The sequence below is a fragment of the Rutilus rutilus genome, assembly GCF_951802725.1.
Source record: "Rutilus rutilus genome assembly, chromosome: 4".
In the NCBI taxonomy this organism is placed as follows: domain Eukaryota; kingdom Metazoa; phylum Chordata; class Actinopteri; order Cypriniformes; family Leuciscidae; genus Rutilus; species Rutilus rutilus.
Genome location: NC_140212.1, coordinates 26,586,797 through 26,614,101, shown reverse-complemented (window position 1 = coordinate 26,614,101; position 27,305 = coordinate 26,586,797). Strand labels below are relative to the sequence as shown.

The 27,305-nt window shown below is 37.6% G+C and overlaps 1 protein-coding gene and 1 long non-coding RNA gene across 4 annotated transcripts; one reads left to right on the top strand and one right to left on the bottom strand.

Moving 5' to 3' along the window:
* Positions 1 to 1,421: 1,421 nt before the first annotated feature.
* On the bottom strand, positions 1,422 to 26,837 carry LOC311288701 (uncharacterized protein). 2 transcript variants are annotated; one of them, XM_084406229.1, is made up of 6 exons: positions 26,781 to 26,824; positions 25,711 to 25,953; positions 19,726 to 19,792; positions 17,011 to 17,160; positions 16,756 to 16,892; positions 1,422 to 3,524 (listed from the first exon to the last, which is right to left on the bottom strand). In XM_084406229.1, exons 4-6 carry the CDS (start codon positions 17,031 to 17,033, stop codon positions 2,011 to 2,013), a joined length of 1,674 nt encoding a protein of 557 aa, XP_084262355.1. In that variant the 5' UTR covers positions 17,034 to 17,160; positions 19,726 to 19,792; positions 25,711 to 25,953; positions 26,781 to 26,824; the 3' UTR covers positions 1,422 to 2,010. The 2 variants fall into 2 exon arrangements, with proteins under 2 accessions (XP_084262355.1, XP_084262354.1); XM_084406228.1 differs by lacking the exons at positions 16,756 to 16,892; positions 17,011 to 17,160; positions 19,726 to 19,792 and having other exon boundaries at positions 26,781 to 26,837.
* LOC311289179 lies at positions 8,478 to 12,111 on the top strand. Of its 2 annotated transcripts, XR_014627071.1 has the most exons (6): positions 8,478 to 9,048; positions 9,286 to 9,313; positions 9,470 to 9,717; positions 10,110 to 10,271; positions 11,261 to 11,355; positions 11,908 to 12,111. It is a non-coding gene; the product is annotated as an uncharacterized lncRNA (long non-coding RNA). The 2 variants fall into 2 exon arrangements; XR_014627072.1 differs by lacking the exon at positions 11,261 to 11,355 and having other exon boundaries at positions 8,496 to 9,048.
* Positions 26,838 to 27,305: the final 468 nt, after the last annotated feature.

The window sequence follows — 27,305 nt, the reverse complement described above, 5'->3', positions numbered from 1 at the left end:
AAGCTCATGAAATCCATACTGATTATTTCTTCACAAGACTTTTGAAAATTGTATCACGTAGCCTAGAATATTTGCTCCAAAACTATGTGAAAATCACCCTGACTGCTCATTCAGATAAGACAATATATTGATTTAAAAACTGTAAGACGTGTTTTGTGTAAGAAAGCTTTATGCGGGAGGTGTGATCACGTCATTAATATGCATGGCTTTCACACCTGAGAAAGACAAAGACACTCCCCTAATGGCCCTATTAGGAGCTATCAGGCCCTGTCATTCTGAGAAACCTTGCACAAAGAATGAGGAGATTAAAAAAAGAATGGCTTTTTGATTGTTTGGATTTATTTACAACACAACATAATCCAAAGATACACAACAAATGACAAAAAGCACACTACTGAAAACAATGATCCAAAGACAGAGACCTTTGTGCCATTCCTAAAAACATTGTACATACCTTTAATTTCCAAGGTGTTTGATTTTCACTTTACCATGTTCATGTACAGAGACTCATGTGAATGTTGAAGTCAGCAGGACTCAGTTGCATCTGGGCCCTGTAAAAAAAAAAGAAAAAAAAAAGTGACCATACTGATATCAAGAGAAACTATGGCTGCACGATATTGGGAATAGATTTGAGATTTTTCTGGTTAAAATGTATTTAAAAAATTCACAGAATACACACACACACACACAAATGTTTCCAACAATAATGAACACCAGGTTTGTTGTGCCTTGTAGGCATAGGCTACGTGCAGTGCTGCATAAAAAAATAATAACAATAAATGAAGTCTTCCAAAAGATTTCAGTAACAACTACGCTAGAGAAAAATATATTGATTACAATATAAAAACATGAAGCCTATTGTTTGGTGCGTTTTGCTTTTCAAACGCACGGTGCGCTCCAAAATATGATACATTCAAAAGCAGAGCTCGCTCCAAAATATGATACATTCAAAAGCAGAGCTTGCTCCAAAATATGATACATTATGGTTACCATATTATACATATCTACGTTTGAGCAGATATCCACAAACACAGTAACGGTTCAACTGCAATGTGAAGTTTATGCAACAATAACATAAACTAATAATTAAGAATTTCTTACCTTACATCTTTCTTGTCTTCAAATCGCGTTCTTCTTCTTCTGAGGTAAATCCAATGTAAGCTCATGGCGTGTCTTCCGAACTCGACGAAAAGCAGAGACTTTGGTGAAGTTTGGTGCTTTGTTTTTGAGGTAACGAGCGCGTTCGTGTGAGGCGTGGACGATTTGCATGTCAATCTCTTTTGCGCATGTGGGCGTGGTCAAATTAAAAATAATGAGCAAGCGTTTGAGAAGCTGGACATCTTGTTGGTTTTATACAAATTACTTAAGCAGAGAATATTTGTTTTCAGTTTGAATCAGATCATTTAAAGTACACACTTAAATGATTATAAAGATATATGGCTCATAAATGTGTGACAAGTATTCGCTGAGTTTTGTTTCAGTTTATAGACGTGCTCAAGAAAAAAAAGTTCAGCGAGGCGGAGAGGCAGAAAGCACACCCTGTTTATTTTCTTTATTTTACAAAAGCACAATGTTTTGATTTGATTGTAAGTGGACACATACAAAAGTAGAAATATCACAGATTCTTTTTTCATATTTATTTTTTCTGTATGACCATAAATGACGGAGTAATTTAAGTTTATTGTGCTACAATGTGAAGAAAATCCAGCAAAGCGCGCGGGCGCGTTTGTCGACCCCAGAGGGTTAATGACTAAGAAGTTACACCTGGGAACAATTAAACAATGAGCCAATGACAAACATCTGAGTATCACATGACCAGACAAACCAATGAGAATAGGCGTTCTCTCCAGTGTGAAGCCTCATGTGACCGTTAAATTTTCCTTTAGATCAAAAACTCTTTCCTCAGTGATTGATCGATAGGCTTCTCTCCAATGTGAGTAATTACAGGATTCATGATTGTTTCCAGTCTGTGAAACTCATTCCACACTGATGACATATAAAAGAGTTATCTCATAAGTGAATCCTCATGTGTTTATTAAGGAATATTTTACGTCTAAAACTATTGCCACACTCATTACATGTGAACGGCTTTTCTCCTGTGTGAATTCTCATGTGGACTATAAAGCCTCCTTTTTGAAGGAAACCCTTGCCACACTGAAGGCATGTGTAAGGCTTCTTTCCAGTGTGAACACTCCTGTGGAGTTCAAGACTTTGTTTTTTAGTGAAAATTTTTCCACATTGTTGGCAGATGAAAGGCTTCTCTCCAGTGTGAACTCTCATATGGACTGTAAGGTTTCCTTGCTGATAGAAACTCTTTCCACACTGAGGGCATATGAATGGCCTTTCTCCAGTGTGAACTCTCATATGGACTTCAAGGTTTCCTTTTTTAGTGAAACACTTTCCACACTGTTGGCAGGTGAAAGGCTTCTCTCCACTGTGAACTGTCATGTGAGCTTTAAGGTTTCTATGTTGATCAAAACTCTTCCCACACTGTTGGCAGGTGTAAGGTTTCTCTCCAGTGTGAATTCTTATGTGGACTTTAAGGGATTCTTTTTTAATGAAACTTTTTCCACATTGTTGGCAGGTAAAAGGCTTCTCTCCAGTATGAATTCTCATGTGGACTATTAAGCTTGCTTGTTGACAGAAACTCTTTCCACACTGAGAGCAAGTGAAAGGCTTCTCTCCATTGTGAATTCTCATGTGGCTTTTAAGGGCTCCATTTTGAATATAACTTTTTCCACATTGTTGGCAGCTAAAAGGCCTTTCTCCAGTGTGAAGTCTCATGTGGACGTCAAGGTTTCCTTTGCTAGTGTAACTCTTTCCACACTGATGGCAGATGTAAGGACTCTCTCCAGTGTGAATTCTTATGTGTGCCTTAAGACTTTCTTTTAGAGTGTAACTCTTTCCACACTTCTGGCAAATGAAAGGCTTCTCTCCAGTGTGAGCTTGCATGTGGTTTTTAAGGCTTTGTTTTTGAGTGAAACTCTTTCCACACTGCTGGCAGGTGAATGGCTTTTCTCCAGTGTGAATTCTCATGTGCCTTTTAAGGCTTCGTTTTGTACTCATACTTGTTCCACACTGTTGGCAAGTGAAAGGCTTTTCTCCACTGTGAACTATCATGTGAGATTTAAGGTTTCTATGTTGATAAAAACTCTTCCCACACTGTTGGCAGGTGTAAGGCTTCTCTCCAGCATGAATTCTCATGTGGACTTTAAAGCGTTCTTGTTGACAGAAACTCTTGCCACACTGAGAGCATGTGTAAGGCTTCTCTCTAGAGTGAATTCTCATGTGGCGTTTAAGGCTTCCTTTCTGGTTGAAACTTTTTCCACATTGTTGGCAGGTAAAGGGCTTTTCTCCAATGTGAACTGTCATGTGGGCTTTAAGGTTTCTATGTTGATCAAAACTCCTTCCAGTATGAGAGAGAATAAACAATTTTTCTCCAGTTATAAATTCATGTTTCTCATTCTGCTCTTTGTCTTCCTTTTCATTTAGTTCTGGACTCTCCTCTTTCAGCTGCATCAGGTCTAAGGTGAAAAGAGACCAATACAAGTTAACCCCAGTTTAATGGCACAAAGCAACAGACATCAATACATTTAGACATATAAAGCATTAAAACCAACAACATATAGACTAGTTCCTACCCATTAAGCCAGAGGTCCTGGAGATCCACTGTCCTATAGAGTTTAGCTCCGATCGTAATCAAACACACCTGAATCAGCTTATCAAGCTCTTCAGAATCACATAAGACAAGTGTGCTGAAGCAGACTGGAAATAAACTTTGCAGGGCAGTGGGTCTCCAGGAGCAGGGTTGAAGATGTCTACACTAGCTATTGAATGCTGTAGCATGTTATCTCAGAACTAGGGGGGCACGATATATCGACTCAATATCGTTATCGCGATATCACGTTGCCCGTTATTATAATGAAAGTCTCGCGATAATTATGCAATATTTTGTTTATGATGCGTCCCGTCCGACATGCACCTCTCGAAAAATACACGTCGCTTGGAGATGGTTAACTTTTCAGAATCAGAATCAGAATCAGAATCAGAAAGAGCTTTATTGCCAAGTATGCTTGCGCATACGAGGAATTTGTCTTGGTGACAGTAGCTTCCAGTACACATACAATATAAAGTGACAAGACAAGTAACATAGGTATAAATAAAAAATAGAAAAAATAAAAATAAAAATAAAAAGATTATAAATTATAAATATATATAAAGTTATAAGGTGCTATAATGAAATGTCTGCACGTCTTACAGTATTGCACATGTTTGTTCCACAGTAGCGGAACATTTAAGTGTTCATGAGGTAGATGGCCTGGGGAAAGAAACTTTTCCTGTGTCTGGTTGTTTTTGTGCTCGGTGCTCTGTAGCGTCGACCAGACGGTAACAGTTCAAACAGAAAGTGTGCTGGGTGTGACGGGTCCAGAGTGATTTTGCGAGCCCTTTTACTCACTCTGGATGAGTACAGTTCTTTGAGTGTGGGAAGGGTAGTGCCAGTGATTCGCTCAGCAGTCCGAACTATCCGCTGTAGTCTACGGAGGTCGGTTTTGGTAGCAGAGCCGAACCAGACGGTGATGGAAGTGCAGAGGATGGACTGGATGACAGCTGAGTAGAACTGTACGAGCAGCTCCTGTGGCAGGTTGAATTTCCTCAGCTGACGCAGGAAGTACAGTCTCTGTTGGGCTTTCTTCACAATAGAGTCTATGTGAGTGTCCCACTTCAGATCCTGAGAGATGGTGGTGCCCAGGAACCTGAATGACTCTACTGCAGTCACAGTGCTGTCCATGATGGTGAGTGAAGGGAGTGCAGGGGGGTTTCTCCTGAAGTCCACGATCATCTCCACTGTTTTGAGCGTGTTCAGCTCCAGGTTGTTATAACTGCACCAAAGAGCCAGCTGCTCCACCTCCTGTCTGTACGCAGACTCGTCACCGTTCCGGATGAGTCCGATAACAGTAGTGTCGTCCGCAAACTTCAGGAGCTTGACAGAGGTGTCTTTAGAGGTGCAGTCATTTGTGTACAGGGAGAAGAGCAGTGGTGAGAGAACACATCCCTGTGGAGCACCGGTGCTGATGGTGCGGCTGTCGGACGTGATTTTGCCCATTCTGACTAGCTGTTGTCTGTCTGTCAGAAAGATGCTACAGATTTCCCACAGTGGTCAGAAAGAACAGGGGAGACACTTTTTTTCTCTCAATATGACTCTAGAGTCGCTACTCGCTCCAAAGCTAATCGCCGTCTCTCTCTCTCACTTCTCCCTCGCTCTACCACACAGTGCCACATTAGGAAGAGTCAGAAGATGGAAGGAAGTGGAAAAAAGATTGTTAAAATAATTTTATGCAAATAAATTACTAAAGCACGCAAAATTACTTGAATAATGTAATTTTTGTCACGCAGTTAGATGATCTTAAAGGGTAACTAAACCCTAAACCAACTTTTTTTAGTTAATGATCTGTAAGAATGGGGCTTTATTAGTGCTGTTCATTGATTCGAGTAACTTTTTTGACATTTGGGTATAAAGTGTTTTAATTCCACAATATATGGTGTAAAAACATCTGAGTGCTGCCCTCTTCAGGTTGAACGGTGGCTACTGCAGTTGAATTTTCCTATTGGATGTTTGCGGTGGTACGTGACGCAAGCAGGTTCCAGCTCACCACGCCCTTGGTACGAGCTACCACGCGCCCTTGGCAGTATAAAAACCATCTTGTTTCGTCAAAACCACTGTAGCGAGTCAGGAGTTGGAAGTGCGAGTATTGAAAACGATCAGGATAGAGTATTTTAGCATGTAGTATTGTTAAAAGCATAGTTAGTTAGTCGCATTAATTATCGCAGGCGATACGTCCGTGATAATTAATGCGATATGGCTCAGCTTGTCAGTTAACTACGGCTCTGTGTTGTAAATGCCGCTCCATCTGAAAGCAGGTGATGGCGATTTACTACTAATCAAGGAACCGGCTTTACTGACGAGATGCGCCTAACAATGTCATGCGATATATCGCCCAGCCCTAGTATTGCATCAGTTAGGATAGCTTCAAGTTAGCATAGAATTATCTGTATTTAGTACAGTGGTCAGGATGGTTCGTAGGTTGCTGGTTGCAACAGCACTGCTGGACTGCATAGCTTTCCAGCAGACTTGGAAATTAGGCGCCAGTGGTTGCATGCACTGGCCCTGGAAGACCGCGAGTTCCCGCCTAGAGCTGGAGTGTGCAAACTGCATTTTACGCGGGATTGCTTCTCCAACGCAATAAAGGTGGAAATGTGCTTCTCCACACAGCTTGCGCTGAAAAGCGACGCAGTGCCAAACACTGCTCCTCCTGCATGGACTCCACCACCGCAGCGGCGTCTTGAGGTGAGTGATCATATATATTTTAATCACAATTTATGGTTAGGTTAAAGTTAATCCTCTGGGTTTGACCAACGTGCCGGCGCATTTTGCTGGATTTTTTCACATAGCGGCAAAATATGAATCTGCCTACAGAGAGCGCGCGTTATTGAGATCAACTCGATAAAACTCATCAGAAGCATGTACTTTACGTCCTCTTATGAAACGGTTAGTTCCAATCCTTGATTCTGATTGGTCAATAGCTGTGCTTTATTCACGATAAAACACGGCTATGACCGCTTCACCCAACGGTTCTATTTATCACTGCGCCCTTAACAACACCCTTAGCAACCACACGTATCAACATAAAGCAAAGAAAGCACTGGAGCGACATTCTTGCTGCAACAGAAAACACTGCTGACAGTGCTGAGCCCCAATTAAAGAGAACCGCGTTAAATATCACCACAGTGGAGCCGATTGAAATGAGACAAATATTTAATGCGTGCACAATAAACGGAGATGTTCAAATAAATTTAAATAAACAACAATAAAAAAAAGTATCTCTTGTTAGGCAGCATTTTAGCCACTAAATTAATAACATTAATAAAATAGATTAAAGACCTAACTGTTATCTATCAAAATATGTGCCCTTGTGTTTTTATTTAGGCTATGTAAATATTTAGTTTAGTGCAGAGAGAAAATAACGGAATAAACCAAAAAATTTACGTTTTCTAATGCTGAGAGATAAGCTATGCCTATTTGTGTGAGGAAATTTCAAATAAAAAGAATGAGAAGGTTTGAGACCCATACAAAAATGTAATATATGGCCATATATGTACTTATATTTTAAATAGCATGACATATATCTATACATATATTTGACTTATATGAGAACACAATATATGCCTGCAACATATATCTATACACAGTGGCGTAACTTTGTTTTAAAAAGTGGGTGGGACGTTTTTTTTTTTTTTTTACGGGGGGGGGGGGGGGGTTATGAATGCTAAATCATAAATCGATGTACAATAACATGTCCATCAATCGATTGAAATAGTACATGGGTTTAATTTGTCGTTTAATGAGGTTTGATATATGTTGGTATTGGTAAATCCTTTAAAAAATTGTGTTTGCTGAAATGGTCCAGTGGTAGAACTATTGCCAAGCGTGTAAGAGGTTGTGGGTTTTAATCCGCACTCGTATATATATATTTTTTTTCTCATTAAAACCCATTATGTTTATCAGTGGTTGTATATCAGGCAATCATACGTTTATATGCATTTTGTTTTGTAATTTCACCGGAACGAATAGAGAGTCTCCACAACGGATTGAAGCACGCGTCCGAGTGATGACTGTGCGCGAGCCACAAGAGAACACAGTATCCATGCCTGTGTCTGTATCTGTATCTGCTCGCAGCGACAACGAGCACTTTGATCACTTGATTTCAAAAACAACACATTTCAGTGCTAGATCGCCTCTTACAAACGAACTAAATGAATGCTCTGCTAGTTAACTGGAGATCTTTTATTTATTTGTATTGGTACATTCGTGCCGCGAGATGTTTCAAAAGTGGTGGGGACAATATCGACCTTAGCAAAAAGTGGTGGGGATATGTCCCACCCGTCCCACCCGCAAATTACGCCTATGTCTATACATATATTTGACTTATCTGAGAACACAATATATGACTGCAACATATATCTATACATATATTTGACTTATCTGAGAACACAATATATGACTGCAACATATATCTACATATATTTGACTTATCTGAGAACACAATATATGACTGCAACATATATTTATACATATATTTGACTTATCTGAGAACACAATATATGCCTGCAACATATATCTATACATATATTTGACTTATCTGAGAACACAATATATGACTGCAACATATATCTACATATATTTGACTTATCTGAGAACACAATATATGCCTGCAACATATATCTATACATATATTTGACTTATCTGAGAACACAATATATGCCTGCAACATATATGAACATTTATATGTCCAAACATGTGAAGAAAATATTTGAGTTCATCCATATATGATACCATATATCTGCATATATTACAGTATAGTATTGGTTTCTCGCATATATGGTCAACATTAATTATAAATATGTGACATACATATTTGTTTTCAACATATTTAATAAATGTATGTAAACATACACTGTAACCCTTTACTGTAAATTTACAACGAATTTCTTACAGAATTGTACTGTATTTCCATAATACAGTATTAAGATGTATCTTTTACAGAACAGCTGTAAATATACAGCACATTTCTGTTTTCGTCCTGATAAATTCGTTACCATCATACTGACTGAAAAGTCATTGCATTGTGGGATTGATTTCTTTCGCGCTCAATTCAGTTCAAATGTGACGCGTCATGCGAGCAGCAGCAGACAGGCAGCTACAACAGGCAAACTCGTTTTGTCAGCGGGATTCACTGAACATTATAATCATTCCTGTTATCAAGATAAACAATGTCTGCGAATCTGAAAGCAATTTTAAAGCTTTTTTGAGGTTCGGTTCGTGTTTCAAACATTAGTTGCCTGTGACGCAGCAGAAAATGGACGACGTTAACGGTAGCAGCTACCTGAAGACGGATGGAAGAATTTGTCATTGAATAATCTAACCTGCGCGTGACGATAAGTGGGATTTAGAGTTTGAGAAGATGGAGAATTGTTCAACTGAGTGATACGGTAAGCCAATATCTATTTTTTTTTTTTTTTTTTTTTTTTTTTTTTTGCGTATCTACATTGTTTTCACGTATTTGGTTTGATTTTGCGAACGCGGTTTAACGTGGCCGCGCAAGCAATTCACTGACTCTGTTGTTCCACCTGTTTACCAAGTAACGTTAACTTCAACATTTCATATAATAGGCAACCTGCATGCTATTTGCATGACATGCATTTGATATATATTTTTTTTCGTTTTAGGCTTTGTAATCTGATGGCCATTGTTAATGTAAGTGCTTTTAAGTAGTGTTACAGTTATAGTCTATGTGTTAAAAAAAAAAAATGCTGTCAAATTCTGTCAGTTCTGTGATCGTGCTTTTGAATCGTTGTCAGAATTTCGCTAGCACATGAAAATCCATGTTCCTAATGCTGTTTTCAAATGTAGTAGGCCTATTCCTGATTGCCATCCCATGGTCCTACAACTACTCCCTAATTCAAAGAAGTTAGACGGTGTTATCCTTAAAGCAGATAAGTAGAGATTATTCAGCAAATCTCATTAATTTGTAATATGTTTATTATGTTTTGGTTCTGTTGATCAAGGTTGTGCTGTCCTTTTTAAAAATTGTTTCAGGAATTTGCATCGCTGATGTCCAGCAATCTACATTTGCCAGAAAGTCCACGACTTATTTCCTGGTATGTAAACATTAAAGGGGTAGTTTAAACCTAAAATGAAAAGCCATCAATTACTCACCCCACTGCAAAATATGTTTTTCTTAATTAGTGTTTTTATTTTGTTTCCAGTCCAGATATCTACAATTCTTACATGAAGAAGCATTTAATAGACACGTAAAAATTGTCTTGTTTTCTTAAAGAATAAGTCAAAATTAAGTGAGTTTATGCTTAAAACAAACAAAATTATATGCCAGTGCATTTTAGCATTCTAACCAATTTTAATTTTTAGTTGAAAAATGTAATTCATAGAACTATGAATAGACAACTACATCGAACCACAGTGGAATCCACAGTAGTTATTTTAATTATTAATATTATTTATTTATTCTTTATTTTTTTTTATTCCATTACAGGTCAATCTCTAAGCAACCAGTGCTGGATATTAAGTTTGGAAGGTCAAGGTGTGTGTGAAGGATCACAGCCTCTTCATCACTGGCCTGGCAGCGCTGTTTGCCTCCTCCTATAACTTCAGCTTGCAGTACCAGGAAGAGGCAGCACCTTGAGTTTGTTCAGAGGTTAGTCATTGGCATATTTGCCATTCATATATATATATATATATATATATATATATATATATATATATATATACATATTAGACTGAATTGTGTCACTAACCTTGACTTGACAGTATTTATTATGTTGACTACTGGTATGAACAATATGGCCCTGGTTTCCATACAGGGCTTAGCTTAAGACAGGTCTAGGCCTTAATAAAATTAGGGTATTTAAGCAGATTTTATAATAATGTATCATAAAAAAAAAAAAAAACATTACTGGTGTGCATCTTGAGATAAAACAGTGGCAGTCATATATTTTAAGATATGTCAGTGCAAGTTGTTTTCAGTTGAAGGATTAGTGAAAATTCTGTCATTAATTACTCACCCTCATGTCGTTCCAAACCTGTAAGACCTTCGTTCATCTTCAGAACACAAATTGAGATATTTTTGATGAAATCTGAGAGGTTTCTGAACCACCCATAGACAGCAACGTCTTTGCAACTTTTAAGGCCCAGAAAGCTAGTAAAAACATTGTTTAAATAATCCATGTAACTAGTGCAACCTTAAAGGAGAACTCCGGTCAATTTTAACATTGAGCTCATTTTTTTGTAAATTTGGAGTGCTGTCAGTACAGAGAACAACGACAAAAATCGGTGTTGCCTACACTGCATAGAATATGAAAACTGACCACTGCATAGAATATGAAAAATATGAATATCTTTGTCAGTCAGCTGACAACAGGCCTAAACAAGCCATGGCACCAAGCACAGAAACACAATCAGTAAAATGTTATCTAATTATTATCAAGAAAACTTTGAAAATATCGATCGAGACATATTTTGTCAATATTGCACACCCCTAATGCATGGTATTAATTTTGATTTCTTCGGGTCTTAAAAAGCCTTAAATTTGACTTTAAAAAATGTGCAGAAACCCTGCTTCATAATATTTAGGTTGAACCACTATATATTTACCAATGTTTTTACCACTTTTCTGGGCTTTGACAGTTGCAATGATATTGATATCAATGGAAGGACAAAACTATCAGATTTCATCAAAAATATCTTCATTTGTGTCCCGAAGATGAACAAAAGTCTTGAGGGTTAGAAATAATGACAGAATTTAAATTTTTGGGTGCAAACATGCATTTTAGTCTGGTAAATCATGTTGTCATATATGCAATAAACATTGCAAGGCTTGCAATTAAGTTAAATTATTTCTGTCACAAAGGTTTGGGCTGGATTCTGGCAGTGTGTGCTCTATGTAAACGGAGAGTCTAAAGACTGCCTTTCTACTGATACTCTGATGGCACCGGATGAGGGGATGATATTGTTAATGAGCTGGGTGATGAGTAGACAAAAGTTGTAGAATAAAACTTTAAATCTGGCAACCCCACTTCCAAAAATTTAGTTAGTTGACAGTGCACATGTAAACAGACACATTGAGTTGATGTATTTTACCAGGGCAGAACAAATATCAGTTATTGATCACAACATCCAACATTGCATTTTTTTTTTTTTCACAACATCCTACATTGCATTTTTTTTTTTTTTTTATGTTGTTCAGTTTTAGACAGCTTTTGTGCTGTCTCTCTTCGTCAAAATATATACCTTCAGTTAATAATATTTAATTGTTTTTTTTTTCTGCCTTTTAGACGCTTTCTTGACATCAATCCTGAACGTGGATCAAAAACAAAGAAAGGACAAGTAACTTCAAAGAAAACTGGCCAAGTTGTGCAAAACAAGAACACCACTGTAAGCCTACAGGTGTCCTCACTTCTGCGAAACCTTGCAGACTTTGAATGGGATTTCGTTTGCACTTTTATGGACTTCAAAAAAGAAACAGCATTTCACTGTCGTTATAAAGCTTGGAAGAGCCAGGACATTTTTTAATAGAACTCTGATTGTATTCGTCTGAAAGAAGAATGTCAGATACACCTAGGATGACTTGAGGGTGAGTAAATCATGTGCTAATTTAAATTTTTGGGTGAACTATTCCTTTAATTAAGTGCTAACTGTTACCTGTTTGTTGTTAAGTGTTAAAATTGCATTTTATGTTTAAAAAGTAATTCAGCCAACATGTTCACAGAAGGCAATTTAACTAAATAAATGTTTTAAAACCCAGAAAATGTTGTTTTCTTTTTCCTAGTGTGACTACTCTTATGAAACCTTAAAGTATAATATTTTAATTATGTAATAATAAAAGCAGTATTCCCTGTAAAAATACAATTTATTGCTGTCGACAAGTTTAATAATGTAAAATGTGGTATATACTGTATTTGGTATTGGTAATTACAGTGGAGTACTGCAAATGCTGTTTACTGTAGTAGTGTTGTAAAAATACAGTATGTGGATGGCAACCCAGCTGCCAGTATTTAACTGTAAATTTACAGTGAAAAGTTTTACAGTGTACATGCATGTGATACTGATGCATTTTTAAAGCTGTGGCATATGGTTATGGTACTTTGTGGATGTATTTGTCAAAAATGACAAAGAAATACTATATTTGGTATTACTATAATAAAATACTATATTTGGTATTCACACAATAGACAAAATCTCCAACTATAGGCATTTAATTTCAAGGCATTCAGATATAAGATTTGTATCCCTAATATATGTTAAAGTATGTACTATAGAAATAAGTACATATATGCATGTATAAATATATGCGTCATATATGCATGTATACATATATGCGTCATATATGCATGTATACACATGTCATATATGCATGTATACATATATGCGTCATATATGCATGTATACATATATGCGTCATATATGCATGTATACATATATGCGTCATATATGCATGTATACACATATGTGTCATATATGCATATATACATATATACGTCATATATGCATGTATACATATATGCGTCTTACATATATTTCACATTTATGTGCATATACGGGAAAATATATGGCACTTACATGAAAACGGCCATTTTTGATATATTTTGAAATATATGTTTCATATATGTATATGTGTTTTACATATATGAATTTTGCATATATTCTCATATATGCAGCAGACATACATGGGCACTAACATTATATATGTAATTTACATATATTGACATATATTACATTTCTGTATGGGGAACGGTTTGTTGTTTTTATTTGAGCTTTCATGCATATTACGGAACGTTGTTGTTCACGGTCAGGGACTATTTTTTTCTAGTGGAAGGAATGCTTTTTTTGATTTAACTTCATGAAATTGCACTAATAAATTTTTTTTTTTTTTACTTTAATATTGTGTGGTAACCGTTTTATAAAAGCAATAAGGTACTCGAGGCAAGTGCTGTATCATGAATAAGTAATTCATGTTACTGAATAATAACTTATTCACGATACAGCACAGCCTCTCGTACCTTATTGCTTACATATATACATATATATATATTAGACTGCTGTCAGGCTTTTTTGACGTTGGCTTTGTGCTAGTGATGGGCATTCCGGCTCTTTTTTGTGAGCCGGCTCGTTTGACTCAGCTCACTGAAAAGAGCCGGCTCTTTTGACTCACAAATGGCTCTTTAAAAATATATGTTTTAACTTGCTGAAAGTCCACCGCACAACTGTGCAACGTGAATATTCACATTTTTAATTGTCCATAACAACCCAAAAACTTGTCTGCTTGCCTTGCACATCTAATTAATGGCCAAATTTTTCGTACTTTATTATTTTTTTTTTTTATGTGGATGTTATTGAGCTTGTAGAAGTTTAGCTGTTGCGTTCTTCTGTACATCTTGCGCTGCAATTGCCCGATGTAATTTCTGAGTCATATCAGACCATAATCTGTCTCTCTTTTAAATGCCTATTCCATGAGTGGTAGTCTACGATTGGCTGTTTTAAAATATAACTAATATCGAAACAAAATAACCCAGGCAGTCTCACCTACGGGACGTTTAGGCCTCCTCCAATACTGACAGCTGGGCTCATAGTTTGCAGGTTTGCTTAGTGGTAAACTTTTTTTCATTTGACTGGTTCAACCGCCACCTGCCCGAATTTAATTAAAATTTTATTTTTCGTCACGTCATCCGCGGTTTATCCGCATCTCTAGCGTGTGTGTGTGTGTGAGAGAGAGTTGGTTCGGCCCTCCCTCATGCAGTTTAATTGTTTGACATCGCATGTATGATTGACAGGAACAGAATGTGAGGCTGATCAGACAGTCAAAACAAATGTGTGTGCGCCTTTAGGCCTATATAATTTTAATATATAATTTATATAATTATAATATTTTTTGTTGGTCTTTGAATTAGTCAATTATTTTAAATACAATTAAAATCATTCATTATTTCATTATTAGCCTACATAATGATTTAATTTCTATAGGCTATATTTTTAAAAATAGAGTTGGCTCTTCAGATATGCGAGTCAGCTCCTGACGTTCACCTACAAGAGCCGGCTCTTAGATCCCATCGATACTTTGTGCAAATAACACAATTGTAGGACATTCAGCAAAATATGGCAGCTACACCATGATGGACCTCAGAGCCAATAGGGTCATAGACATCCAACTAGTCCAGGTAAACAACTACACAATGAAAACATGTTGTTATGTGAATTACTATATACTGTGCATTGATCTAAAGTATTTGTTTGTGTTTGCAGAGCAATGAAGTTGTAAACAGCCAACGGATGGAGAAGGAGGGATTTGAAAGAAGCCTGTCTCTTCTTGAGGAAAGAGGTGTTGTGGCCCAGTCTTTGGTGACTGACCGTCACACAGGGGTACAGAAGTTTATGAAGGAGCAAAAAAATGACATTAGACACTTGTTCGACCCTTGGCATATGGGAAAAGGTTAGTATTTTGAACAGAACGAAAACAGTACCAGTATTTCTAACAGAATTTTTTTCATTTAAAGTGGTAGACAATTGTACGGGAAGATTGCACAAAGTGAACTTTTTAAGATGCCCCAAAAAGGTTAATATATCACATAAAGTTATTTTTATCATATAGCCTATACTGAATGTTAGTCCACCACCTTGGTCTATAAAGTGCTGCGGGAAACACTGATTGTTTACAGTAATTGTTTTTATTATTCTTTGTGTTCAGGGCTTGGTAAAAAAAATGGATGCCCTTAGTAAGGGTAAGGGACTGCAGGACGTGGGGCTGTGAGGAAAGTGTGTGGTCAATCAGCTTTATTGGTCTGCGACCACATCAACATCTGGGGAGGAGGTAGTGGCCAAGTGGAGCTCTGTAGCAAACCACATTCAGAACATCCACAGCCACGAAAACGCCCTGTTTCCTTCTTGTCTCCACGAGCCTCTGGTTGGTGATCAGACAAGACACTGGCTCAAACCAAGTAAGTACAGATAAGCTGTAATGCTAATGTATTTTATTTTGTAGTAGCGTCACTCTCTAGATTTATATTGAACTATCTCCATTGCAACAAGTCAAAGTTAATCCAAATTATAAAACAGTATTGAGAAATATATTGTGTTAATGTGATAGAATTTAAAGCTTTCCGGCCACACTGTCATCAACTCTTGTATTAAGAACTTTAAATCTTTTGTTTAGGCACAGCAGCATGTGAAAAATTCACAGCAATTTTGTTGTCACCATGTCTTCTTAAAGACATGCACAAAATCAGTCCAGAATACCACACCTCTGGAATCGAGTGTTTCCACAGCCTCATTCTGAAGTTCTCAGCCAAAAATGTGGTGTTCTCCTTCAAAGGAATGTTGTGCAGGCAAACAAGATAATGGATTACACATTTAGTGCTGCTTACTAAATACACTACAATTTTGTAACCTGTAAAAACAGGACTATCTTAAGTCATGTTAGAGATTGTTTCATTATAATATTGATTAATGTATTTTTTTCCTTTCAGACTACAGCTTGCTGCGATGCATTATAATGAAAATGCAGGCAGATCACAGGCATCCACTGCAGCTGGTGATCTGCGATACTCAATCGTTTCCCCAAAATGTAAGCATGGAGAATTCACAGTGAGAGCTCTGAAGAGCTACCACAGGTAACTTATACTCGTCTGAGTTATCTCAGAAAAAAATATAATATATATTATAATAATTCTCTTTCTGAAGGCTAAATTGACAAATTAATGGAGCTGCTGTTCCACCACGTGGTGGAAGACCCTCAGCCATACCTGGACTTCTCTGGACAAATGGCTGTACCAGAAAAACTGTGTGCTCAGTTTATTCAGCCCGACAAGGAGGCAGTGAGCAGACACAGGTCAAGGTTCTTTAAAAACACATGAGGTTATACCCACTCTGTCATCTACAACATTCAAGATTTTTTTTTTTTTTTTTTTTGGTGGGAGTCCAGTGTGTAAGCGCTGATTCAAATTTAGACTAAAGAGGGCAGAAATAGGTTGGTACATATTCATTTTGAGTTTTGTAGCTGATTTTTTTTTAATCGTGTAGTGTGTAACTCCAGTTAAAAATGCTTCTTTATAATTCATTTTTATTTTATTTTTATTTTATAAAAAAAAAATATTCAAAAAATATTCAAAAATGCAGTGGGGGATGGAAACCTCTGTATGGTCCTTCTTCAGGAAACTCTTCCCTGATCTGTGTCACAACGCATGAAGGTATGACCACCCGAACGTGTTGGCCAAGGTACCCCCAACACCACCTAACGACATTGCGATATGCAAGGTGTCTATAAGCGCTGAAAGACAGGTGCACATGTATGTTGAAGTGGAGGATAAAATTATATATATAATATTATATACATTTATTTTTTATATTTATTTATATAAAATGTAACCTTTCTTCCTGGAACTAACCTGTTTGTAACTGTCTCTTCCATCTCACCATATAACTGGACGTAAGTGCCATATACAGCTTGTAACACAGAGGTTTAGTGCTACTGGCTCAAAGCCTGGATGTGCTGTTATACAGCCCACTCCACCAATCTGGTCACACCTGGGTACTACCTACAACATGAGAATGTTTATTACTAGGGGAGAACGGGGTAATGTGAGACATCGGGTAATGTGAGACACCCCCTATATCTAGGCAACGGAACACAATTGTGGTCATATGACCATTATGTTTTCAAGCCCCTTCCATTTCACCATGGCCATGAAGGAGAGAACCTCATGGTGCTATAGTAAGCATGTTTTTTTTCACAAAAATATTTTTTTTGCATGTAAAAGTAAATTTTCTTGCTTTCAACTTAATCAAAACTGTTGTGCAAAAGCAAATTGATTCAGGTAGAAAAACTTATATCATACATGTTGATGAACTACCAACATATAAAACCATGTGATGATGCTAGCTGAAGATAAGCCTGAATTGCTACAAGGGATCGTTTTTTCCTAAAATGTGGCGGTGGGGTAAAGTGAGACAAATGCTGTGGGGTAAAGTGAGACATGAGGCACAAGTTAAGTTTAGTCTTAAACATATTTTAATGTAATATTACATGACATATGTTTTATTTTTAATGTCAAAAACATAGTAGAAAAGCCATCATGCCAAGGCAATACACCAAGAAGAAAACCTGGGGCAAAACACCCCTTGAGGAGATGGAGAGTGCAGCTGCTGAGGTCAAGGAAGGAAAGAAGTCTATAAGAGCAGCTGTAAGGGAGAGAAATATTGACAAGTCAAGCCTCCTAAGATTCATAAAGAAAAGAAAAAAAGGGGGAAGTAATATCAGTAGCCTGGGGGGCAGTAGCTTAGGCAAAGAGGTGGAGCACCTTCTCCATCTCACCTTGTCCAAATGGAGCGTTTGTCCCCACTCGACAAAACTGTCCGCACTCTCCCTGAGAGCCTGCTAGGGAGTGAAGTCAGCATGGGAATCTCGCCGTTTCAGACGGGCCATCTGAGTCTCCCGAGGTCAAAGCACAGGCGCGTCCGAAGCTCCAATCGACCGGGCACCCCGACTTGACGACCCGAAGGAGAGGGCGCGCTCCTCTGGGCCCCAGGCAACCTGGAGGCACCTGTTTTCCATTACCTAGTCCGATAAGAGTGTCGTCTCCCTCCTCTACAACACCCCAAGCGTCCGTGTTTGGACCGTCGTTGCTCCAGCAGGAGCGCCAGCAGGTGTACGGATCTGACTTTGACCGGAGATGACCGACCTTCCCTGGGGCCGGCCCTGGAGGTCTGCGAGCATGGAGCTCTTCTTCAAATACAATATATTTTTGGACATTTTTACAAGGAGGAATATCCTCCAGTGTGTCTTTCACCCCTAGCTCACCCAGGATGGTGCACGTTCACCGGTGTGCACGCCCTGGCACCGAGGGACTGGGTGTCCAAACCAGACTCTATTTACTGGAAGTCTTGCCCGCATAAAGTGCACTTTCTCTGGGCTGGGTCAGGCTGTTTCCCCACCCGGTCTGACCACCATCTGGTCCATGTTCCTTGTCCGAGCGGAGCATTGTCCCTCCTCCACAAAGACCCAAAGGTCCTTTTTAGGACTGACTTTGCTCCAGACGGAGATCCAGCGGTGGCGGACAAATCCGAATCTGGCTCAGGACGGGCCACCCTCCTTGGGCTGGCCAGGGGAGGTCTGACTGCATTGAGTTTTCCAAATGAATCACAATAATTTGGACATAGTTCATTTTTTTAGGAGGAATTTCCTCCAGTGTGCCATTCACCCTTAGCATGCCAAGGGCGTTGCACCTTCACTTGGATGCGCACCGGTGGGTCATCTTAATTGACCAATCTCCATGATTCTGTTACTAGTCCGACATTAGTTCTGGGATGTGTGGTTGTCAAGCTAGCTGTCAAGATTCTTACTGTTACAACATGTGTTGTTATGGAAGTTTCAGAGTGGAAAAAGTAAGTGGATCAGTTTACCCCCAGCTGGTTCACTTTACCCCCTTGATTTCTCTGGTCTGTCTCAGTTTACCCCTAAGCTGGGGTAAAGTGAGACCCAAGACCACTTTTTTAAAAACAATCATATTTTCACTGCCCTTCATCCTGAATATATTCTAATAATTTCCATTGCTAGGAAACATCCTGAATTATTGGGAAATGTGTAAATTTGACTGATATATCATTTTTGCTCGCTTAGAGGGGAACAAATGTAAAAAATGTCTCACTTTACCCCACTCTCCCCTACTTTGTTAGGATGATTTATTTAATGTTTGGTATGTGGAGGTTGTGTGTTTTTTCAGGGTTCGTAACAAGGTGCTTAAAATGCTTGACGTAATTGAATTTGACTTGAAATTTATGATTTATGAAATGGAACTTAAATTATTGAAAGACAATATATGTGAAATTAGTGTTTAATTTTATTGATAAAGCAGTCTTTTCACACAAAGTTATATCTTTATCAGATAGGCTGAAGCTTTCAGAACATTAGCTTTAGAAGCTTTTCAAAGTTTCCACAGTCATTGCATCTGCTGCACTTTATTTTGTACCTTTATTTTATTTTGTTTAATTTGTTTATTTTTGTTTACCTATTTATCTGTATGAACCCTGGTTTTGTGTATAGTACTTATTAAATGAATTAACTGGACTTAACACTCTGGTCTTGTCATATTTCATAGCTATACCTTGGGTATCTCCCTACAACAGACGTTCTGTACCAGGGACAGTGAGCTGCAGTGCCCACAGGTGCATCTGCTGCAGTGCCCACAGGTGCATCTGTTGAGACAGAATCATTTGTAATTTTAGAGGGAGACTTGAAATATCTGTTTTTCGCTTAATTATTAACACTAAATCATACTAAAATTCTAATTTAACCATAAGGCTAATGTTTTACCACTCAAACACTGGCCCCATTCTCCCTTGCAGCTGCTTCACTAGCATCGTCGGATGCCAATCGCGATGTGGGAGTTAAGACTGTGCAGTTTGAGCCAGCGGCTCGAATTGATATGGCTCTGGCCCTGTGTCCACAGACAATTCACCCTCCTCCACTTCAGGTGAAGGTGGGTCTTAGCTGAACGATTAATCGCAACAAAACCGCACGCGATTTGCGATTATCTTATGCGCAGCTTGTCAGTGGAGTGCGGCTGATTGGTAGTAAATACTGCCCCATTTGAACGCCAGAGGGCGCTCTCACGCAAACACAATAAATATGCCCCACCGCAGAAGTACAATAATGCGCATCATTCCAGGAAATCCCTATCGCTGTAGCTGAATAAACAGAAGATTGAAACGCTTTGATTAAACATGACTTATAAATACATGAAGGCCTTATTCTGTGTAAGGCACATATCATCTCACAGGAGGAGGAGCTCAACTGTCGTTATGAAGTGAGTTTGGAGTAAATGCATGTTATTAAATGTTGTCTGTTGTTGGACAAGAGGTTCATAAATGCTCCTCATGTTTTGGAAAGATGTTTGACGCGTGTTGTTTTTTCAAATGCACGTTATAACTGACTCAAACTCACAGTGCTTTCAGATGGAGCAGCGTTTACAGAGCCGTACATCAATGACAAACTGCGCATAAAAAAAATGATCGCAGCCTTTGCGATTTTAAAATCGCGAAAAGCCATCTCGATTTAAGTGCGATTAATCGTTCAGCCCTACTCAGCGCTGTCATATCTCACAAATATTTTTTTTAGGTTTCAGATATTTAAATACACATAAGTACTAGCAAAACAATGCATTCAAAGTAAAAAAAAAAAAAAAAAATGTACGAAGTAAAATAAACACTGATGTCTATGGAAGCGGCAATACCAATCCTTTCAATTCTAAATTGATGACTTGTTTTATTCATATCAGATACACATTGTGTGAGTAACTGTAAAGTTTATTCTATTCTTCGCCAACTTCAGCGGCCACTTACTTTCATGTATTTCGGGAGAAGTGGATGATATGACGTGTTGTAAATCCGACAGATCACATTCTCTGAACTGTGGCGCCCATCTCGCATTATAGATCAGCTAACATGATCATTATAAAGGTTTTTAAATGCGAAAACACATTCCCTCCTTGAGAATGGTGCCGAGTCTAGCCCTGGGAGCATCACGGGGAAAGCCATGCAACACACCCGTACTTTTACTCCACGGAAACAAACACTTTGCAACCCTTGAACGCCTTCCTGTCATTGGATATCACCACGTGGTGTCATGAATAATTAAGAGACAGTGTCTTCTCATAGGATAAGAAAACTCAGTCTCGTGAATAATTATGAGACACCAATGCGTCATCTAAGTACTATAGTGCTCTGCCTATACACGACGTAGATTTTAAACCCGGAAGACGAAAATAGCAGAAAAAAATTAAAAATAACCTGTTTCCCCCTACAATTAAATCTAACAGACGCTAACATTGTTTTCAATTATGTTTAACACACATATCTCTGTTAAAATCTCATTAAATTTAGTTAGGGTTTCATGACCCTTGTCTACTAGAAGTTTGTTCTAGTAGACAAATTTAAACACATGTGTGAGTCAAACAGACAAAGTCTGTTATTGAGAGAAAGAGAGACATTGTTCTTTTATTTCAATAAATCTGTTTTTGAACAATATCATATGGTATGACATCCATTTTTACTTCTTTTGTCTATTGTTACAACTTACCCCAGCATGTGTTACAACCTACCACTCAGTTACTAAGCTTCAAAGTTACTAGCCACTCAGCCCTTTTCACTGGCCACAAATTTGACATCGATACCATTGGGAAAAACTAGCATATAGATATCTTTTTAATATTATTTCATAATTTGGCAGCAGATATATTAGGCTAATGCTGCGCTCACACCGAATGCGAATTAAGCGTCAAATTCGTTTCTATCGCGTGTAGTTGGACGTTTGAACATTTTAAATCCACTCGCGCGTTCGAGGTGAAATTCTTCTTGTGGGAGGGGCAAGTGCTAGGCTGTTATCTGTTTGCAAGATGGCTGATGTTGATCGAGCATTCATTGAGAGAGTCACCGCTCGTATTTGCTCTGGAGAGCAGAACAGCGGTGTAGGGGTCATCGTTGCCGTACTTGGGTCCACCAGACCCTCCGGAGGCGTCCCCAGTTTGGCGAGTTTCACCACTTTCACCAGTTTTCACCACTGGATGACGGCCGCTTTCAGCAGTACTTCCGCCCGTCCCGCGCCCAGTTTGATGACCTGTTGTCCCGCATCGGAGTGAGGATCACCCTCGCCCTCACCCACCTAATCTGTCATTTATTTTTGTTTTGATGATAAATGGAGCCAGCCTCCAAAAGTAATTAACCTGTCCTGTGATTTATTTTTTCTCACACAACACTGTTCAGACACGAACTATGTTCTTACACACTAAAGTATGTTGGTTGTCTTACATTAGAATAATAATGTTTCATATAATCTAAATTTAGATATGGAATAAATAGCAAAATAAATATGCCTCGTATATTGAAATCAAGTTTTTATGTGATAAAAGATTTGCTTTGTTGTGCATTAGAACCACATCAGGAATTTAGTCATATTACAAAATAAGTTATTGAGGCCAAACATATAAAATAACTAGGGCCGTGACATTAACGCGTTAATTTCGATTAATTAATCTGAGAAAAAATAACGCGTTAAAAAAAATAACGCAGATTAATCCATTCCGTATTGACCTTTGAACCTGGAGCCGTTCTAGCCACAATTCGACTGTAAAATGAAGGAGGGAGACGAGAACGCGCTGGCGCTGCCTGGATCATTGATTGGAACATTTACTTATAAAAAACAGCCGGCATTTCAACGTTGATTCACCGGTTAACGTAAGGGACCAAGGTCGAATCAATGTTGGATTATGTTTCGATTGTGCAAAACGAATCAACGTTGAAATTGTGAAGTTGTTTCATTGTTGATTTCGTGACGTTGTTTCACCGTCTCTAATTTCAATATGGGTGAATAAAGATTGTGTGTCGACGTTGAACCAATGATGAATTATGCTTCGGTTTTGCAAACTGAATCAACGTTGATATCGTGACGTTGTTTCACCATATTACCTTTCATCATGGGATAATGAGTCATGACAATGCTGACTGAATTTGTGATTAACTGTACACTAAAATATTGTTAACTGTCAAATTACTTGCAGCAATGGCTTAATTAAACTTAATTAAAAATATAACACATGCTCAAGATTGTAAAACAAGTTTTATTCTGAAAAAAAAACAAAAGTCTAAAAATACTTTCTAAAACAGATGAAAAACATCTCAAACTTTAAATTTAAGCATTTTCGAAGTAATGTTAAAAACCTGTAAAGCAAGTGTAAATAATGTTTATAATTTAATGTTTAATATCAAATGTATAATTTAATAATGTTCAATAATTTAATAATGTTCAATTGTATTGTATTGATTATTTGCTAGGCACAATTATTTCAATGCTCACCCTTTGAACATTTGAACATTATTTCAATAACATGTTCAACACAATTATTTTTAATTGATTGACAGCCCTAATTTATATGCAATTAAAACGCGATTAATTTCTATTAATTAATTACAAAGCCTATAATTAATTAGATTAATTTTTTTAATCGAGTCCCGGCCCTAAAAATAACATTATAAACTGAAAAGCGGGCCTCCCCCCGTTTATCACGTCACTTCACCACGTGACAGCAGCAAGCAGACTCCTGATTGGTTAACGTGGCGCGAACAAACGCCAAAGTTTAGATTTTTCAACTCGATGGTCAGACGCAAATTCACTTCAAAGGCGTGAATGCACAAAAAGCACTAAATAAAATCACTCGCGCGAATCGCGGCAGAAGCTCAATTCACCTCTTTCGCGCGAACTGGACGCACGAATGAGGCGAAATAGCGTCTATCGCACCGCAGGACCTCACGTAATCGCGTCTTTACATTGACTTAACATGGAAACCACTCGCTCCAGACGCTTTATTTGCGTTCGGTGTGAACGCAGCATAAGAACCCCTCAAAGAGAAAATTATGCTTGATCCTTTAAATAAAGCTGAAATAGCTTTAGATCAAGCATAATTTTCTCCTTGGCCTCCTTGGAGAAAGGTTGCGTTTACACTGCAAGTCTTAACGCACAAATCTGATCTTTTGACCATATCCGATTTTTTGACCCGCCTGTTTGCATTCACTTTTGACATGACTGGAATCCGATATCTGTGTTTACATTAATTCCCGCCCAAAATAAATGTCACTGATCGCTTTACTACGCACATGGTAGACCCTCTAGTTTTGAATGGCCGTGCTATTACAATTATTTATATAAATTAATATCGGGTAGCAATGATTATTTGCCAACATGGACAAGATGCCAGCTTGTCATACATGTTTTACAGCACAAAGTCTGACCAAACGGAGAGGCCTATATACAGGAAAATAACTAATTTTCGGGGGGGGGTTTATCTACAGCTCGTTAGATCTAGAATTCTGAAGTGAAATAAAGTAGGGCTGTAAGATAAATTTTTTTAATGAATTCGAATGAATTAACAAGAGAGAGAGAAGCCTAATAGTGAAGCTTGTTTGTTTAATTTCCTGTAGTGAAGTTATCACCTCATTGCTGAGGAATATTATGTAGCTTTCAGTAGTAAAACCGTTTTATTTATAAAACTCACGGGGCAGAGGTTGAAAGCTCCTGAATGTTCGTGTGCACGCACACAATATCTTTCCTTTATAAAGTTTCCACCTCAATAAAAAGCTGTGAGCGAGCGCATACAGGCACGTCTGCCTCATAATGCAACATTAAAAAGCGATTTCTGTGGGCAAACGTGTCGCCCTCGCCTTGATGTAAATGGGCACTAAGTTACAACTTACGCACTACTAAATATTATTGCGTTGCATTAAACTTAGTTGAAGCGTAACTCTAAGTATAAATTAAATATTTACGGAAGCCTCCAATCAGGAGGAACGAAATAAAATAGACTGACTGAACTGCATTGTTACGTCCTTAGGGACGTTTATAGTGTTTTTGGGTGTGTTTTGTGTTTCTCTCGTGTTTCACATTTCATTCAGTGCTCAATGGTGACAGGTGTCTTACACTCGCTTACATCTGAAGAGAGAAAACATTATTTAGTAAAAAGATTACTTTGTTAGTGGCTCTTCCAACATCTATCCCATCGCTCTGTGTTGTGCATGTCAAATAAAATGTCATAATCAATAAATGTCATTTCTAATGTTTTTTTTTTTTTTTTCGTATCAGTATTTGATCCTTATTAGTTTCAAATACAGTTTCTGAATGTTATTTACATAAAACACAACATACATTATTCGTGATCAAGTAGTATCGTATTTAATTATTTTTTATATTTTTTACTGTCGGCAACGTGAGGCAAAATACGATAAAATGAAGGATAAAGGGAAATTCACAGCATTTCAACAGCGTCTGCTCACGTATTTGAAGCATTTAATACGACTACGCATTACTTTACGGAGAGCTTACGACCTAGTTATGTTCTGAACAAATGGTGCAACTGAATAAAATAGAGTTAGTTATAAACTAGCTAGTAGTTACTAAGCCTCTAGTGTGGACTTTGTTCCAATTTAAGAAAGAACGCAACCCAACCCAGGAGAGCAGACAGGGAACAGAAACCCCTGCCAACAGCAAATGAATTGAGAACATGTACAGGACAAAATAGTTCAGCTTTGAGAATGAAACCAACCTGTTTGTTCCTCAGTATCTTCTTGTTTCACTCTGAATGCTCCTTCAATCCTCATGTTTTCCCTCTCTCTCTCTTTAATAAACGCCATCTTTGTTTGTTCCTCAGCATCTTCTTGTTTCACTCTGAATGTTTCCTCAATCTTCATGTATTCACTTTCTCTCTCTTTAACAAACGCCATAAACGCGTTAATAAATGCCATCTTTATAATAGTGTCACGTAGACCAGCAGTTTTTCTGTTTTTCTCTGTAATGATAAAGATGAGAATAATTGACAGAAAGAAAAATAAATCCAAACTAAATCTCAAGGTGCATCTCAATCAGCTCTAGTTCAGTAGTAGTTCAGCACACTGTGAGTGAAAGCTCATGGAATAAAAAACTAAAAAAAACTAGCACTACAAATAAATAATAAAGGACAAATAAGTAAGAGAAAAAATTAAGACAGTTACTTAATATTTATTTTTAATATTAGGTATTTAATGATTAGAGTACACTTTATGAAAGTTGAACACAATTATTTTAAAACTAAGTTGAAATAATGCGGGCTGACGACCAACAGAAGCAAATTCTGTTAACAACCTCATAGATCACAGAAAGGTTGTCTTTAAAAGTTTATAAGTTATTGTTAAAATTCAGTATCACTATGGAGCAAATGAATGGAGCATGTTGTCCAATTATGTGTTGAAAAGAACAAGCAGTGAAGGAGTAATATGTGAGATTCTGTTAAAGAAAATGTGGTCACGTTTGAAACATTTGCTTAGGAATTAGTTCAGTTGACTCAATTTCGAAAATCTCAGTTTCTCCATCACTACTCGCCAGGGACCGAATTCGTGTCACTGACAAACTTATTCACGATGTGGAGCGAAAAAGACGCACGTTTTCTGTTAACTTACTCGTGTGAATACGCTTTACTGACAAAAATAACGTTCGATAATTTTAGGTAAAGCATTTCAATGGCATTACAGTATTGTACATTCAATATTAATTAATTACTTTTATATCGTTTGTAAAAACTATAAAATTGCCTTAACGGTTAGTATCATTTAAACACTCTAAAAGCTTAAAAATACTAACCTTATCCCTAACCGAATCACAGAGCGACGCAGCCGAATGACGTCACGTCATCAGATCAAAATAAAAGTCCTGTGTAGTGCGGAGAAATGTAGTGCATAGAAAGTTATATGTAAAAACAATTGTCAGAGGTATTGAAAGTTTTACTCGTGGTGAAATGAATTTATGTATGCACACACACACACACACACACACACACACACACACACACACACACGATGTATAAGTTCAATTATGTGATATAAGTACCAGTGAAAGAGTAATATGTGACATTCTGTCTAAAAAGAAAAACAGTCATGTATGAGTGCAGAGCTAGGGATTGGGAACTTTTTGTTTGATACATTTATTATAAGAACCACAGCAAAAACTATTATTTTACTTTTAAATGAAAACAAAGTTTGTCAAGTCAAGTCAAGTATATTTGTATAGCGCTTTTCACAATACAGATTGTATCAAAGCAGCTTCACAGTATTAAATTAAAATAATACAACAAGGTTTGTTTCTAGTGGAATTTATTGATTGATAAAA